General features: G+C 49.6%; 1 protein-coding gene across 5 annotated transcripts in view; it reads right to left on the bottom strand.

Annotated features, from left to right (window-relative positions):
* ADAMTS17 (ADAM metallopeptidase with thrombospondin type 1 motif 17) overlaps positions 1 to 15052 on the bottom strand; it is a 353876-nt gene that overhangs the window by 98052 nt on the left and 240772 nt on the right. For all 5 annotated transcript variants that reach the window (XM_033431430.2, XM_049706098.1, XM_033431429.2 and 2 more), the window contains 2 exons: positions 13897 to 14024; positions 2100 to 2220 (listed from right to left, as the gene is read on the bottom strand). In XM_033431430.2, the coding sequence (XP_033287321.1) occupies positions 2100 to 2220; positions 13897 to 14024 (249 nt within the window). The remainder of the gene's footprint in view (positions 1 to 2099; positions 2221 to 13896; positions 14025 to 15052) is intronic.

The following is a 15052-nucleotide window of genomic DNA, read 5'->3' on the forward strand; positions in this document are numbered from 1 at the left end:
ATGGAGAAGGGAGAGAGCAGAGGAAAAGGACATCGCTGTGATCGGAGGAATGGATGTGTTCATGCCAAGATCAAAGGCCAACAAATGGATTAGACACTGGGGGAATGCTTTTGCCCTGATCTGGGTTCTCTCGAAGTTGTCTGCTATGTGGCATACAGTGGAAGTTTACACAGGTGTATGGTGGAACCTTCCTTAATGCTCTACAGAATTGCCCAGGGGGCAGAAGTGGGCATGGCTGTGCTTGACCTGCCTTCCGCAGAATGGAGCAATTGTAGTCAGTCCAGTTTATTAGAGCTCAGCACAGCATTCAGTTTACATAAAAGGTTCTAATGCTGCTTTTTAAAAAAAATCAATAGTAAACACTTGCCAGCTGCTGAGGTCTCGGTCCTAATAACTGTCCTTGCTGCACAGTTGCAGCAGGCAAGGTCAGTCTCATGGCAAACTGGAGTTAGGGTCCATACAGAGAAAGTAGCATCAGACAAAACAAAGAGCAGATGTTACCAAAGGTTCAGAGCAGTGCTGTCCACGAGAACTTGCTGTAAGGAAGAGTTCTCTCTCTGCATCATCCAACATGGGACCCCCAGTCACATGTGGCAACGGGGCACTTGAAATATGGCTAGCGGGACTGGTGGCTGAAGTTTTAAGTTTGTTTAATTTTAACTAATTATATTTAAAATTTGAATCAATGCCAGTGGCCTGTGGCTACTGTCCTGCATGGTGCAGCTTTGGAGGGCACCTCCCCCACACCGACTTGTTCCAACGTCAGCTCCTTTAGCTTTCCTCGGGAGCCGGGCAGCAGGCACAGGTTCTCACTCAAGCTTCCTGTTCCACAGCCTGGGCACCTATCTTTAAGTCCTGAAACCAGCCCTTACGGGGCCCGAAGTGTAATTTTTAATGTCATTTTGTATTTGCATTTGCCCCTAGTTTTGCTTTCACAGGATCCTGCAAAGCATCTGTGCAACAGGCCGCCCTTTCCAAAGTATCTAGAAGGAAGTTTCCTCCAGACCAGGTCTTCTGTCCAAATAGAGAAAAGGGGGACGTGCACAGGCTTCTCCTCTCTGCCTTTCCTAGAGGCCCACTCTGTGGGACAGGGAGGAACAACTATGATTCTATCCCCTTGTTGGGTGGAACTGGACTGAAACACTTCTCTTCAAAGCAGTTGTGGGAATTAGAACAGAAGCTTTTCAGCTCAGCTCCACTCAAGAAGTTATCTTGGTGATGTCACTCTTGGTGACGTCGGGTGAGGGGACACTCGCCCTCCGGGTGACTTGCCCGCCTCACGCTCCCCTCATTGAGTATCAAGCAGGTACTTCCCTGTACATCATAAGCTGGTGGCCACCAGGACGGGAAATCAGAAATGCTCTCCCACCTCTGGGCGAAGCAGCCCACAGCTGTGAGGATGGTTCCAGTGGAAAGACTGTGAGGTCCATCAGCTGAACCCCGCCGACCTCTCCACGCCCAGAGTTGGAGAAGGTCTGCATCTGGGACACGGGAGATGCAGCGACTCTGCAGCCTCAGCCGGTGGATGCATCGCAGACGTCCCGGAACATGAGGCTTCACGCACGTTTTAGGGATCTGTGTAAACGCTATTCTACTCTTATTGACAGAAAACTCAGAAACAGAGAAAACCTCTTCCATCCACAGGTAAAAATGATGTGGCAAAGTGTCTTCATCACCGCCTCTGTGTGCCGGACAGACGAGGGGCTGGCACATGCTGAGGGGCGGGGCTGGTGGGACAGGGCCGCTACTGTGTGAGAATGGACCTCGGGGCCGAACCCGGAGGGCCACAGGCAGACTGTTCATGTCTAGGAACCTAAAGATGTCATTCTGGCTAAAATGTCCTTCTCTGCCTTTCAGAAATCCTAAGACTGTGGTGCTGGGTGCCCTATCTACTATTAATTACTCCTTAAACGTGAGATGCAGGGAAGGCATGTGATCGTTGGCTTTTGGGTAACATAATATACAATAAGATTGGCTTTGGGGCAATAAAATATACCACACTTGTAGGAGGCCCAGTAGCTGCAGCAACACCTTGGGGCCCACACTCACCCGTCCACCAGGCGTGGCCCAGGCCACCTTTCCTCGGGCCCTGAGCTCACCTGTGCCCCGAGAGTGGCTGAAGTCACCCTTCACCACGCGGCAGGTCTTGCCGTCCCCGCTGCAGACCCCACACCGGTCTTCTTTGGCCGCAGACCCAATGATTCCATCACAGCCGATTTTCTAAATAAGCAGAGCGCTGGGTTATTCTGGGTATAGGACTCAGAGACACACCCTGCAGGGCTGACTTCTCCATGAGGCCCAGCAGGCTGGCGCATGGGGGCCCATGATACCTCCAGAGGCCCAAGCAAATGTTTTAATTTATTTTAAAATCAGAAGAGAAAAAAGAATACGATCCAACTAGTATTATATTTGTCTTTACACCCAGAGTCATCAAATACAGGTTTTAGTATTTGTTATGGAGGAGAGGCCTGCGAAGGCCCAAGTGCCCAGAACTCACACTGAGGCCTGAGCCGGTCCCTTCCAGAGCTGCCTGAGGCGGGGCTGAGGGGAGGGAGGGAAGCCGGCTCCCACACTTCTGTTGTGGCCATAATTTCACACAATCCATGATCCCCCTGGAGCTGCGTGGGTCCTTGGTTCTATCTCAGTTGGAATAGCCAACAGTCTCAGAAGACACAGCAGAGACCACAGTGACTTTTCTGCTGAGGTCGGGAAGCCCAGAGCTCACTCAGGCATGGCTGGGAATGAGCACCCTAGTTCTCAGTTAGGGGGATTTAGCCCAAGAAGATACCCTGCTGCTCAGATTTTTTCAACGAGGCCTGTCTGAGGGCAGAGGAGGGTCGCCCTGACCCTGGGTGGCTCCGGGCAGCACAGCCCACATCAGTTCATAAAAAGTGGGAAAAGGTTGTGAACTCCTGTTTTTCCTTAAAAAAAAAAAATGCACGAGACTTTTGTGGTCTGCAAAATAACATACCTAAGTTTATGTTATGGTAAACACTGGTGTGTTTAATTATTTGCAAGCTAAATTGCTAAAATGCCTCTCCACATTTCTCCCCTAAAGTGAAGAATTCCAGAACAAGAACTGGGTCTTCCCCACTGCCCTGTACCCTGAACTAGGTACTGGTGCCTCAAGCTGTGGAGGGTTCTACAGCCAGATAACCCAGGCCAAGGTGATTGTGCTCTTTCCTCCCTCCTTACACCCCACTCCAACCGGGGCAGGGCACGGGGCAGAGCCGGCTGAACAGCAGACCTCCTGGAGGCAAAGGCTTGGCCCCATGGCTCACCAACTGAACCCTCTGCTTCATAAAGGCAGTGCTTCTTCAACATAAACGTGCATCCGCCTCACCAGGAGGGCTGTGAAAACACTGATGCGGGATCCATCCCTAGAGTTTCTGATCCAGCAGGGCTGGGTGGGCCTGAGAATCTGTATTTCTATGAAGTTCCCAGGTGATGCTGCTGTTGCTGGCCGGGACCACACTTGGAGAACCCTGGCACCGCGGAATGCTACACGAAGAGCAAGTGAGTGTTCTTCATAGTCAACGGTCCTGAAGTCTCACCCTTGGATCCTTTTGTTTCTTTGGGAAAGAATTAATGAGAAATTACTATCGTGTGTACAAAATTGATAGCATCACTGAATATATTTCAGTGAAGACTTGAAGATATGCTAAGTGCAGAGCAAATGTGGTCCCAAAATGACCATTATGAAAACTGAAAAAGGGCAGCATTTAAAAAAAAAAAGAAGCTCAAACGTGTTCAAAGTTAGTATAAAAACAGGTAAAGGGCAAGATCGGGGGCTTTAGCAGCTAGAGGCCAGGCAATGAGCAAAAGGAGAGAGTGGACGTACGGGTGATTTAGTGACACATGGAGACCCGATGGTAACTGGCATTGACTGTCACACCTTGCCAGGGCAGACCACCAATGCGACCTGGAGGCTGCCACAGGGTACCTTGAACTTGGATCATGTGGCAGGAGCTGGCTAAGTTCACGATCTGGACTGCTGGCTGATTGCTATGAAGATGCTTAATGTAAAATTACAGGCGCTAAGAATACAAGGCAGCCAAGATCTGAAATTTTGCTCAGCCAGCATGCTCAGCAAATGCCCTGGGGCCACGTCTGTGTGGCCACATGTGTGCTGCCCATCTTCGTGTCTCCTCATGTCCCAGAGCCCAACGTCCCAGTCCCCAGCCTGTTTCTAGTGCTGCCACAGGGCTAACACCCATAGAGCCAGCCCCTGTACCTTGGCCGCTTTCGTGTCACCCTGACCTGTCCCCACGTGGCTTCCCCATCTCCCAGGCACTCTCAGCTCTAGACTTCTCTCTCACTGGCTTTTTATTATTTTTTAATCACACTCCTGCCCAGCAATAGTGGGTCTCTGACTTGAGCAGGTAGCATCCGATACCTTAGTCAGGGTTTCTTGATAAAAGTTTTCTAGATGCTCTAAGTGAACAACCCACTTGTTCTAGACAGCTTCCCCCAAGCCCAGCGATGACATCTGACAAATCTGGGGCCACATAGCAAGTGACTGGCAGGGCCAGGAACAGTCCCCCACCTCCTGCCTCCCAGCTCCAGGCTGGCTGGATATCTCCCCTGACTGTCCTCAGCCTGGCGAGGCCTTCTGGACAAAGTAAGGCCTCTCCCCAAAGTATGCTGGCTTTGTGAGAATTTGGAAACGTTCAGAATAGAGAAGCTAAAAGAACACCAGAAACACTACCTTTGGGGAAAGGAAATGTGAGGGGAGAATCCACGCTAGAATTTCAAAAGGCTACCTGTTGTCTGGCTAAGAGATCATGGCTAGGAGGCACAGTTTGCATTTGAAATCTGCCAGACCAAGAATTCACCTGAATGCAGGAAGGACAGGCATGGGAGGTGCTTCAGGGAGCAGCGCGACAAGGGACTCACTGGGAGGAAGGGCCTTTAGCAGGAGAGCACACATTTTCCTAGATGAGCAAACCGCTTTCCCTCCAAAGAGTCCCCTGAAAGAAGGATCTTGGTGGGAAAGAGAAAAGTGATAGTGAGGAAGGGCAGTAGCTTAAGTGAGTGCTTATAAAGCCCCTGCACAGCCAGACCAGCATTAGGTGTCCTCGGGATGTTGCTCCAGACAAGCAGAGGCAGGTCAGGGGGGCAACTGTCTCCCCTCACTGTGATTCTCACCATCGCTCCTAAAACATAATACAAAGAACATGTACACGCTTGCTCAGTAGCAAGGCCCCAACTGGCACTGGGATAGACCTCATGGGATCTAAAGTTTAAGTACATGCAATGTTTGGAATTGATTTCCTTTTTTTCGGGGATGAGGTCACCATCAGTTAGGAGCCCAGCAAGGCCTTGATATCTGCGGGACTGCCGGAGTGCGCTGCTGCCTTGTGACACTTGGGCACACTTGGCCTGCAAGAAGCTAGCCCTGGCCTCTGTTCCTAGAGTCCAGGTTATTCACAGGTAAGTCCAGGGGCCCACTGTCATCTATTTCTCTCAGGAGGTGCTGCATGATCCTTTCCGAAACATGAGCCACCTGCTTATTTTTCCACTGGGGTGATAGGTCTTGAGGGCTTAAAATTCGTCTATTAAAATGGTACGCCCTTTCACACAATTCTTGCTCTGCACTTGCTAAAGGGAATAACACCTCCTGGTTTGATCATCTGTGGTCAATTTCTAGGGCAGACAGATAATCTCCTGGGCCCAGGAACATAGATCATGCAGGGTGGCACTTATTAAACTCCAGCACACTGCAATTACCTGAAGGCCTAGGTAGGTCACACATTGCTGGGTGGGGCCCAAGGATTTGTGTTTCCGCTGAATTCCCAGGTGATGCTGCAGGCCTAGGGCTTACTGGGAGACCACTGGGCTAGGTTTAGAACTCAGAGAGAGACCTTCCTGGAGATGGCCACGGCTGTGAGACTCCAGCCCTGTGTCCTGAAGAAGTGTCCTTTCTCCCTCTGGAAAGGCCCCATGCATGGAGCTCCCACTGGGAGCTCTGTCACCCCTGAGTCAAAGCAGTTCTGGGCTGAGGTATCCTGGAGGGATGTGGAGGACAGTGCTGACGCCCCTCTGCTCCCAGGAACTGGGGCCCTCTTACAATGGTGCTCAGGTCAAGTAAACAATCTATGGGAAGCTCCATCATGACAGAACGTCTAGTTATAAAACCCCAAATGCCTTCAAATGAGGGCCTTACAGATCACCTGAACGCTGGTTTAAGGGCTGTTCAGAACTTCCTACTCACAGGTCTCCTCCACCCAGGAAACAGAGATCCAGACCTGAAGCCTTCAAAAGCCTTATTTGCAGGATTCACATCGTCTTATGCGTTAAACTGTCAAAGGCTGGATACAGGGGGAAACTCCTCTGCTATTTTCTCCTCTTTCCTTACCCAGAATTTTTTTTGATTTTAAAAACTAGTTTCTTTTGTTAAAATTTCACCTCTCAGAACAAAAGTATCCTCAGACATGACTTAAGATTGTAGCTAACTGGCTTCTGGACTAGGGCTAAGTTACCCGGCAGGTGGGCAGTCAGCTTCTCTTCCGTCAATGTTGTGCTCAAAGTTGAGGTTCACCATGTGTGTCCTGAAAATCGTTACAGATTTGGACATGAGCCTCAGTTTCCCCATTCTAAAAATGAGAATATTAACCTCAATCTCAGAGAGTTGTTGTAAAAATTACCTCTTCTCTGGTTCAAGAAACCCAGGCTCACCACTCAGGCCCTGGTGAGAGGTTGGCCCTTTCAGGATGGATGGAGACTGTTCACAGGCCATCTTCCTTCTAAGGGGCTGGGGGACACGCCCCCTCCCCTCTCTCTATTTGAGCAGACCAGGGCTCAACAGATAATTGTCCTCTATCCCTCTTCTGCCACAGAATCCCTGCCCCTCCAAAAAAGGCAAAGGGGAAGGAGAAGGTATTGATAGGTAGGACTGCATCTTACCTCTGTCCCTCTTGGGGGTGATGCATGAGAGCTGTGTGCAAAGGCCCACTGCAGGTGGGCTCTCCCGTGATGTTAAGCAGCCCCACCTGCAGCGGGTCATGGTCTGTCCCAGTGGGCTTCTTAGGTCAGGTGCAAACAGGGATGCTTGCGGGGTCACCCTGTATATTAATTCTCTGGGACACCCAGGGGCTGGGACAGTTTTGTGTGCTCTGCTCTCTGCCTGGTATTAGATGCCAAGATGAATTTAAAGGGAGAGCACACAGGGAGGTCTGTGTCTGAACAGCAGCAAATCTGAGAACCAAGGGGCAAGAGCCAAACTAATCTGCCAGCAGTGGCATTTTCTCCCTTTGCTACACAGTAGTGCCAGCAACATACGATATTCTTGGAAGGGGCTGGGATTCTTTTTTTCCCCCAAAATACTGAATGTTAGAGGAGATTTAATGTCTGTATTTATGAGGCTTGGTGTTCCAGAGGACAAGAAGACAAAATTAAAGGAAACTCCAAACAATAAACTCTTGAATCTTCCCATGTTATCTTAGTGATCCCCGGCGGTCACTTTTCTACATACACTAGGAATTCCTGCTACCCATTTCTGAGCTTCCAAAGCAGTTCCTACTCAGCATCTGTTGGTCAGAGCCCTGCTCTGCTGAAGTCAGAGTGTGTGTGACACCAAGGGGAGGACACTGTCTGGAGAATAATTAATCAAAGGCTCAGGATGGTAGGGACCTGGCAGGAAAAGCACAAGTTCTTTGGGTAGAGACAGTTCCTGTGAAACATGCAAAAAGACTAGAAAAGCATTAGTGCTCAGAACTATGTTCTGGAGGAGGGGGAGGGATGGACCATGAACAGGACAGAAGTGAAGAATATCCATCTTTAGTGATTTGAAACCTGGATTCTGCCCCCAGAATCCTGCCGCTGCTCCATGGACCATCACCAGTGACAGACAACCTCCTGGTCACCACATCCAGTGACCATTTCTCCATCCTCATCTTTGACCTGTCACTCTGTAGCATCTGATGATACCCCGTCTGTGGCTGTGCATACATTCATTCACCCAAAGCAGGGTTACTGGACTCCTGTTACATGCCTAACCTGGAATAAAGACGCTAAGACAGAGGCCGAGAAGGGAGCGGGCATCCGAGCCGTCTCTTGTGTGATTCTCTACTGATCCCTTGGACAGTTCTGCCTCCCCCGCCTCTCTCCGAAAGCGGGCAGCTCTCGTGCCCCTTCTGCTTCTGATTTTTCTTGGTAATGTCACCTTCTCCTTAAGCTGCAACAATCACTCACATGCAGACAGCTCTTAAACCTCACACTCGCCCTCCCACCCAGGCTCACAGAGGGCCGGTCTGCTGACAACACCCCTAGACTCTCTGGCCAGGACACTGACCTCAATGGGGCCACACTGAAACACTGGCTCCTCCTCTAAAGCTGCTGGCTCCTGACTTCTCAGTTCTACTGTTGGATGCCTCTTGCTGCCCTCCTGGAGCTGACAGACATGGCTGCCTTCCCGGCCCTAAGCCTGAGGCCTCCAGGCCATTTCCGACCCCTCTTCTTGATATACTCACTTAGGTGCCGGCCTCGTGGCTTTGTCCCCTGAAACCTCTCTAGTGTCTATTTCTTCTCTGTGCTCATGGCCACTGCCCAGTTTAGACCCTCTCATTACTCAGCAAATGACTTATCACACTGGTTTTCTCCCCGCTGCTGCCAGATTGATCTTCACCTGGTCATGGCTGTGGACCCCACTGCCTATAGTATGCCTGCACTTAGGAACCTGGGACCCTCCCCGATCTCATCCCAACCGCTCAGTCCCCCAGCTTTCCTCCCTCCTTCTCCAAGTGCACACTGAGTCCAAGCACCTCCAGCTCCCGCGAGCTCCATCACACCCACAGTCAGAATAAACCCAGATTCCAGCCACAGCCTGCCCAGCCCTGCCCGGCCCAGGCCTTGCCTGGAGCCTCTGCCCCCTGCCCTCCACTGTTTCTGGAATGTGCCAGCCTCGCCCCTGCTGCCTTCTGTTGGGAGTGCCCCCCCCATGTCTCCGCTGGGCTGGCTCTGTCTCCTCGGAGGGCCCTGCTGCACCGCTCGCAGCCCACTGTCTACGACACTGTTTCGTCCTCACACGGGCCAGTCCCAAGAATGACCAGGTCTGTGAGTTTACATGTTTCTTGTCTGTATGGTGCATGGGGACAGGAACCCTCTTGGTCCTGCTGAGCACTGCATGCCCAGAGCACCTTTCAGCGTCCAGCACATGGAATGTTCTTTCTGCTCTGTCTAAACCCAGTCTCTCACTGGCTCTCAATCACACCTTCACCTGTGGTTGTTAGGGTTTCACGAGTCAGTCTCATCTTTCCGACAGACGCACCGTAAGCATGTGGAGGACAGTGTCTTATAATCCTCTGTACTCTTGTCCTCAATCCAAACACAGTGGCCAGCACGGTGCTGAGCACAGAATACGTGTTCAATAAACACATAAAATTGCTGACCTCTCATCAAGCTGGGCCCTGGGCCAAACTGGGAATAGGAGACTTTGGTTTTCAAACCAGGCCCTCTGCACCCCCAGCCTGACAGCAGAGTCACCCCTCCCACAACAGCGCAGTTTAACTTTCTCATTTTTGAACTGGGACTTCCTCACACAGGTTTCGATGGTCTTGTTTATGTTTATTTTTCTGGCTGAGAGGAGAAGCACTTCCTTTCTTCAACTTAATAGCTATCTTCCAACTACTGCCTCACTCTCTCTCTGCTGTTAGAGGGACACCACTGACTTCTTGTTTTAAATTTAATTGCTACTTTCAGCCAGCGATGCAGCCCCCATCCCAGCATTGTCTGGGCTCCTGGGTCAGCTCCACCAAGTCCTGCTGGGCTCGTCTTCCTCATTCCGGACTTCACCCTTGTCTTGCTAAACTACATGTCATTTCTTCAGAATGGATGCATGGGAAATAAAATTTCTGAGTTCTTCCATGTCTCAAAATTACTTTATTTTGCCTGCATGCTTGGTTGATCATTTGGCTGCATACAGAATTCAGTAATTATCTCAATTTTCTGCCAGGGTCAGTTTTCCTGTTTGTTTTTCTTGGTCTTTCTCATTCCTGCTGCTGGTTTTCTTCAGAGAGCTGATGATCTCTGGTTGACCACTCGTATTTGAGAATGAGGCACAGAAGGGCCAACTGATGGAACTCCAGATGTGAGGGTGGCAGTCTTCCATTCGGGACTGGCGGGAGGGAAGCTGGGCTCTGCCCCCAGTCCCAGAGGGTGGGCGCTATGCTAGAATACTAGGGTCCCTCCGCTGCTTCAGCTGTCCCTGAACAGCTTATCACACAACTTCGGAAAAGAGCCTGAAGATAACTTCCTAACAGCCCGTCAAGCTCCCAGTGCCAGGCTGGGCATGGTCAGCAATGGTAACTCATTATTTTCAGCCAACTCCTCCCTCCCACTCCATTCCCAAGTACTAGACTTCCTCAAGCATCTTGCTTTCTTTCTGGTTGTGACTCTCCATCTGTTCCAGTTTTGGCCTCTGTTTCTTCAGTGAAACTTCCATCCACTTCTGCCCTCTTGTCAAAGGGTGGCCTCTGCTTCTCTTCACCACCATGGTTTGTGCTATGCTGCCTTAACCACTGGATTAGTGGAGTACTGGGATGGAAGAGGGGTGAACATGTGGCTCAGTCTGCTGGCTTAATCCAGAAGTTGCTATGGGAGGTTAATCAGATAAAAGGGATACAGGGAATGACTTCAGAGTTTTAAGCACTGCTGTGGATAAAGTTTCAGCACTGTTGAAAGGCCCATGCATGCATAAACACCCGGTACAGATTCCTGCATGCTTGTTACCCCTTTTCACACAGGGGGACTCTTGAGGCCAGAACCTCTTATAATTCTCCTAGATTCTAGCAGTAATTCCATTTGCCTAATAGACCACAAAATAAGAGGCCAATAAATTCTGGGCAATGAAAATGGTCCATTGAAATAAGCTCCAGATTCCAGAATCGCTGAAGTCCTAAGAGCAGGGGACCCACCCACTCTTTTTTTCTGATTGCAAAATGCAATCAGAGGCTGTCTGTCCTTTAAGCCAGCCCCTTGGAGAACACAGACAATCAGACACAATCCCTCCACTGAATAAGCTTATAGGCCCTGAAGGTGTTTTGTTTCGGTGTTCATCAAGCCAGGGATATGTACACAAGTTAGGGTCCCAAGGAAATGTGACTGTAATCGGAGTACATTGGCTGCAAGTGTACGTTAGCTGATGAGGCCTTAAAGAAAAGCCAAGCATATCTGGTCCCAGGTCCATGCAGACATGTCCATCCATTTGACTCACCCACTGCCGGTCAGCAGCTTTGAGGCAAGTTGCACATTAGAGGCGTATTAACTTGATTTCCTTGCTTCTGGAGGCCAACAGTAGGAATCATTAATGATGGGACTCCTGATTTATAGGGACTTGCTGAAAAATAGACAATGTTTGTGTTTCTTCCCCCAACTCACTCCCACTTTTATGAGCGCTGTTAAGTTTCATTTCAGCATGTTAAGTAATTTGTGACTCACTGAAATGAAACTTAACTCAGTCCTCATAAAACAGAGTAAAATGGTATTTTCGTGTTTCATGTTATGGTTTGAATCAGCCTGCTATTTGGAGCTTAGTGGAATCTTCTCAAAATGCCATTTTGGAGCCTCTCGTCCCTGCCATTCCCCACCAACTAGTCACCATGTTTCTCAGAATTTCCCAGAACTCCTTCTGCTACCCCAAAATAGCAAAATTTATAGCTAAAGGAACAGTGGGAAAAGCTAGCAAGTAAACCATGGCAACATTTCTGGAAGTGCTGTCTTACATAAAATTTGGATGATTTCTACCTTTTATCCACTATGATAATGGATAGATAACGACATTGATGAATAGGTACAGACCCTCTGCTCACAAAACCCCTGAGATATCTTTTTATTACTATTACTCTTCTTCTCTTTAACCAATATTCCTTGCCTTACTCATCCACAAGGACCACAGAAATCCAGAACTTTCCACTTTGGCAATCACTGTAACTAGGCATAAATACTGTATTTGTACTTAATTTCTTAGTCTTATTTAAATATGCTCAATGTTATTATAAAACTTCATTAACTCTGACTTTACTAATTTGGATTTTTGTGAGAATTGAGTTAACCTTGGGCTAAAGTTAACCTTCATAGATTCTCTCTGAAGAATGAGCACTCTTAGAAAAATTACAGATGGGATTTTTAACTTCCTTCAGAAAGCAAGTTGTTTCTCTCATGAGGTGCTTGCTGGCAGGTGTGCTGCCATATCCCAGGACAGTGGTCCTTTTGCTAGGACTGGTGGGCGGCCTGGAGGCAGTGGGTCTCTGGGATGCTTCCAGGTACAGGAGATGGTACTTCCAAGAACTGGCAGGCAGCTGTCTCCCCATTGTCAGGGTGAGGCTCTAAGGAGCGTGAGCCCCACCTGCTGTACAGCACTGTGAAAGGGGCCACTGTCTGCGCCGCCATGCTCTAGAGCCCCCTGCCTTGAGGGGTCGTGTTTGGTTAGCACTAAGTCTCAGCGCAGGATGAGTAAATGCAAATGATGAAGATGGTGGTAGAGGCATTTGAGATGGACTAGGGGGTGGAATGGGATGCGGGTGGGAATGGGAAGGCGAGGGTACACATGTCATTCGTGTCACACCCAAGTGCAGGGCAGGCTCTGGTTTGATGGTGCCCTGATGACTGCACACTTAAGGCTATTGAAATATCTGAGTGGCATCTCAAAAACCCTGCTGTACTCACTAAAGGACTGAGAGTTTCACTGTCATGGTATGGGGGAGATTCCCTAATTGAAAAGGCTGCAGTTAGAACCAAAGTCACGGAAGGGGCACACTGGCACTGATCGCTTAGAGCTGAAATCATGTCTGGCCACTTAACGTGGACCGCACTGGCCAGAAAATTTCAGGATTCTTAGAAATGTTTCCACATTGATAAGAACACTGCAGAAGATGCTGGTGAGAGGCTGGAGGTGGCTCAGCTGGTGCTGCTCTAAAGAATACAAGTGCTTTTAACTTGGGAAATGTTTGCTAAAGGAACATACGTCATTGGGCTGCACCATGGCCCATGCAAGTGTATAATTTAGGACAGAAACAGATCTTGCACTTGGCTTGCTAGCAGGTTTACCAAAGAACCAGAACCATCAGCCATTTTTCTTTCAATGATAATGATAAGATCATTGTTCACATCTCCGCCAGAGGCTCTGCCCATTCTTTGCTACAATGCAGCAGCCCTGAGGGCCTGTCGCCCCTCCTTCCCTGGGAGGATGCCTGGCCAAGACTCTGGGGCACCAAGTGTCTATCACCCCTACATATTCGTATTTGATAACAAAGCCAGGCAGTGCCAAAGGAGTCTGGATACTGTCAAGTTTTTCCCTGAAAAATCCTAGTCTTAGACTAGTTTGGACTTTGCAGGGAAAAAAATCCACTAGGGTTGAAATGGTCGGACACCCTCCCTCCCTCCTTTCTCTTTTTGTATTCTTAAATGACATCTTTCATCACGCTAATGAATCACAGACATCCAACATCAGGATGGGTTTGGGGATTATATTCCAATGGGTGGAGCAGTCCCCAAAAGCCAAGCACAGTCACATCCCCAGGTACCACCTGTGAAGGCATCTGCTCAGTTTTACTATATCTTTTATAGCTAAACAAGCACAGCTTGTCCAAAAATGTATGTTCGTATACATCTTCCAGTCCCACCTAGTAGTCTATCTGCTCTTCCCTTTGTCATGATGTCTAAAGTTACTCCAAATTTTTTGAGATGACCCATGTTGCCACTACTCTTGCAGCACCTCAACTCTTGGGTGGCCTGCACTTGGGCCTCATGCTCAGTCACTGCTGAGGGAGGAAGGGGTGCCAGGCTGCAGGTGGCAGCACCACCAATGCAATTCCTCACCCAGGCCCCCGCCACCCTGAGCCCCTCTGGAGGGAGCCTCCCCTCCAAAGCCCTGCCAAGGACACAAGGAAAACACGTCACCTGGCACCTGCCGTGCACACAGAGGTCGGTCTCGTAGGGCCCGCAAGGCGTGCCGTCCAGGACCCTGTCGGCCACCAGCAGCGGGGACTCCTTCCCGAGGGGCGAGCAGTAGAGTTCACACGGCTTATCTAAGGAGGGAAAGGGGTGGACGTTGACGTGGGATGGGGTTTGGGGGCCATGCAGGGTGCAGATGCACATGAGCGACAGGCCAGCCCAAGAGACGAGAAGTCGGCATGGGATCAAGGTCACAGGTACATGGCACATGTTGCACCCAGCCCTTGGAACGTGTGAAACAGAAAATGGAGAAATCAGGTGAATGACATAGAGGTGAGGGCACTGTGGGCTTCTCTGTACCTTGTTCTCTTTATCCTTTGCAAAGACACAGTATTTCTTTTTCCTTAAGGTATTAAAAATACCAGGCAGAACAAACATTTTGTGGTGTGCTAACCTCTAAGCAAGTTGACTATGTATGAAGGGTGAGCCTGGGGTGGGAAAGGGGGAGGAGGCGAACAAGAAGGCCTCCCAGTGAGGGGAGCAGGCCCAGGGGTGTCTCCATGGCAGTGGCTTTTGCTAACGCTTTAGTGCTCCCCAGCCTCTGGATAAAAGCTGCAGGGCTGTGGTATGTGGTAAGAAGGCCCTGGAAGAAACGGAGCAGGAATAAGGAAGAGAAAGGGGACACAGAATCCTCTAGGACAACTTGTAAGAGCCATGTCCCCAGGCAGGATGGAAACCCTGGTTTCTGCTGCTGCTGGAACGAAGTGAGCTCCCAGAACATGCCAAGATCTCACGCCTTTGCCTCGATTGTTCCCTCTGCCTGGAAATCCCTCCCTGCACTTAGCTTTCTGGAAGATTCCTGGCACCCCAGAAACTTCCACTCCAGAGTTCTCTCTTCTCATGCCACCTCTGACTTGGACTCTCTATCTGCACTTTGCACACTCCTCCATTAAAGCCCTCAAATCCTACCGTCCTATAATTGTTTGAGCAACTCCCATATACAAGGGGATTTCTTATAAGGCGGATCCTGTTGCTACAGGAGTTTGAAGAGGATGGATTGTAATTACCTTTAGATTGAAGAACTGATGGAAATGGGAGCCCTTGGAGGACAAGGAACTGAACTTTCATCTTTTGTCCTCAGGTCAGTCCCAGGACCTGGCTC

The sequence above is a fragment of the Orcinus orca genome, chromosome 2 (assembly GCF_937001465.1).
Source record: "Orcinus orca chromosome 2, mOrcOrc1.1, whole genome shotgun sequence".
In the NCBI taxonomy this organism is placed as follows: Eukaryota; Metazoa; Chordata; class Mammalia; order Artiodactyla; family Delphinidae; genus Orcinus; species Orcinus orca.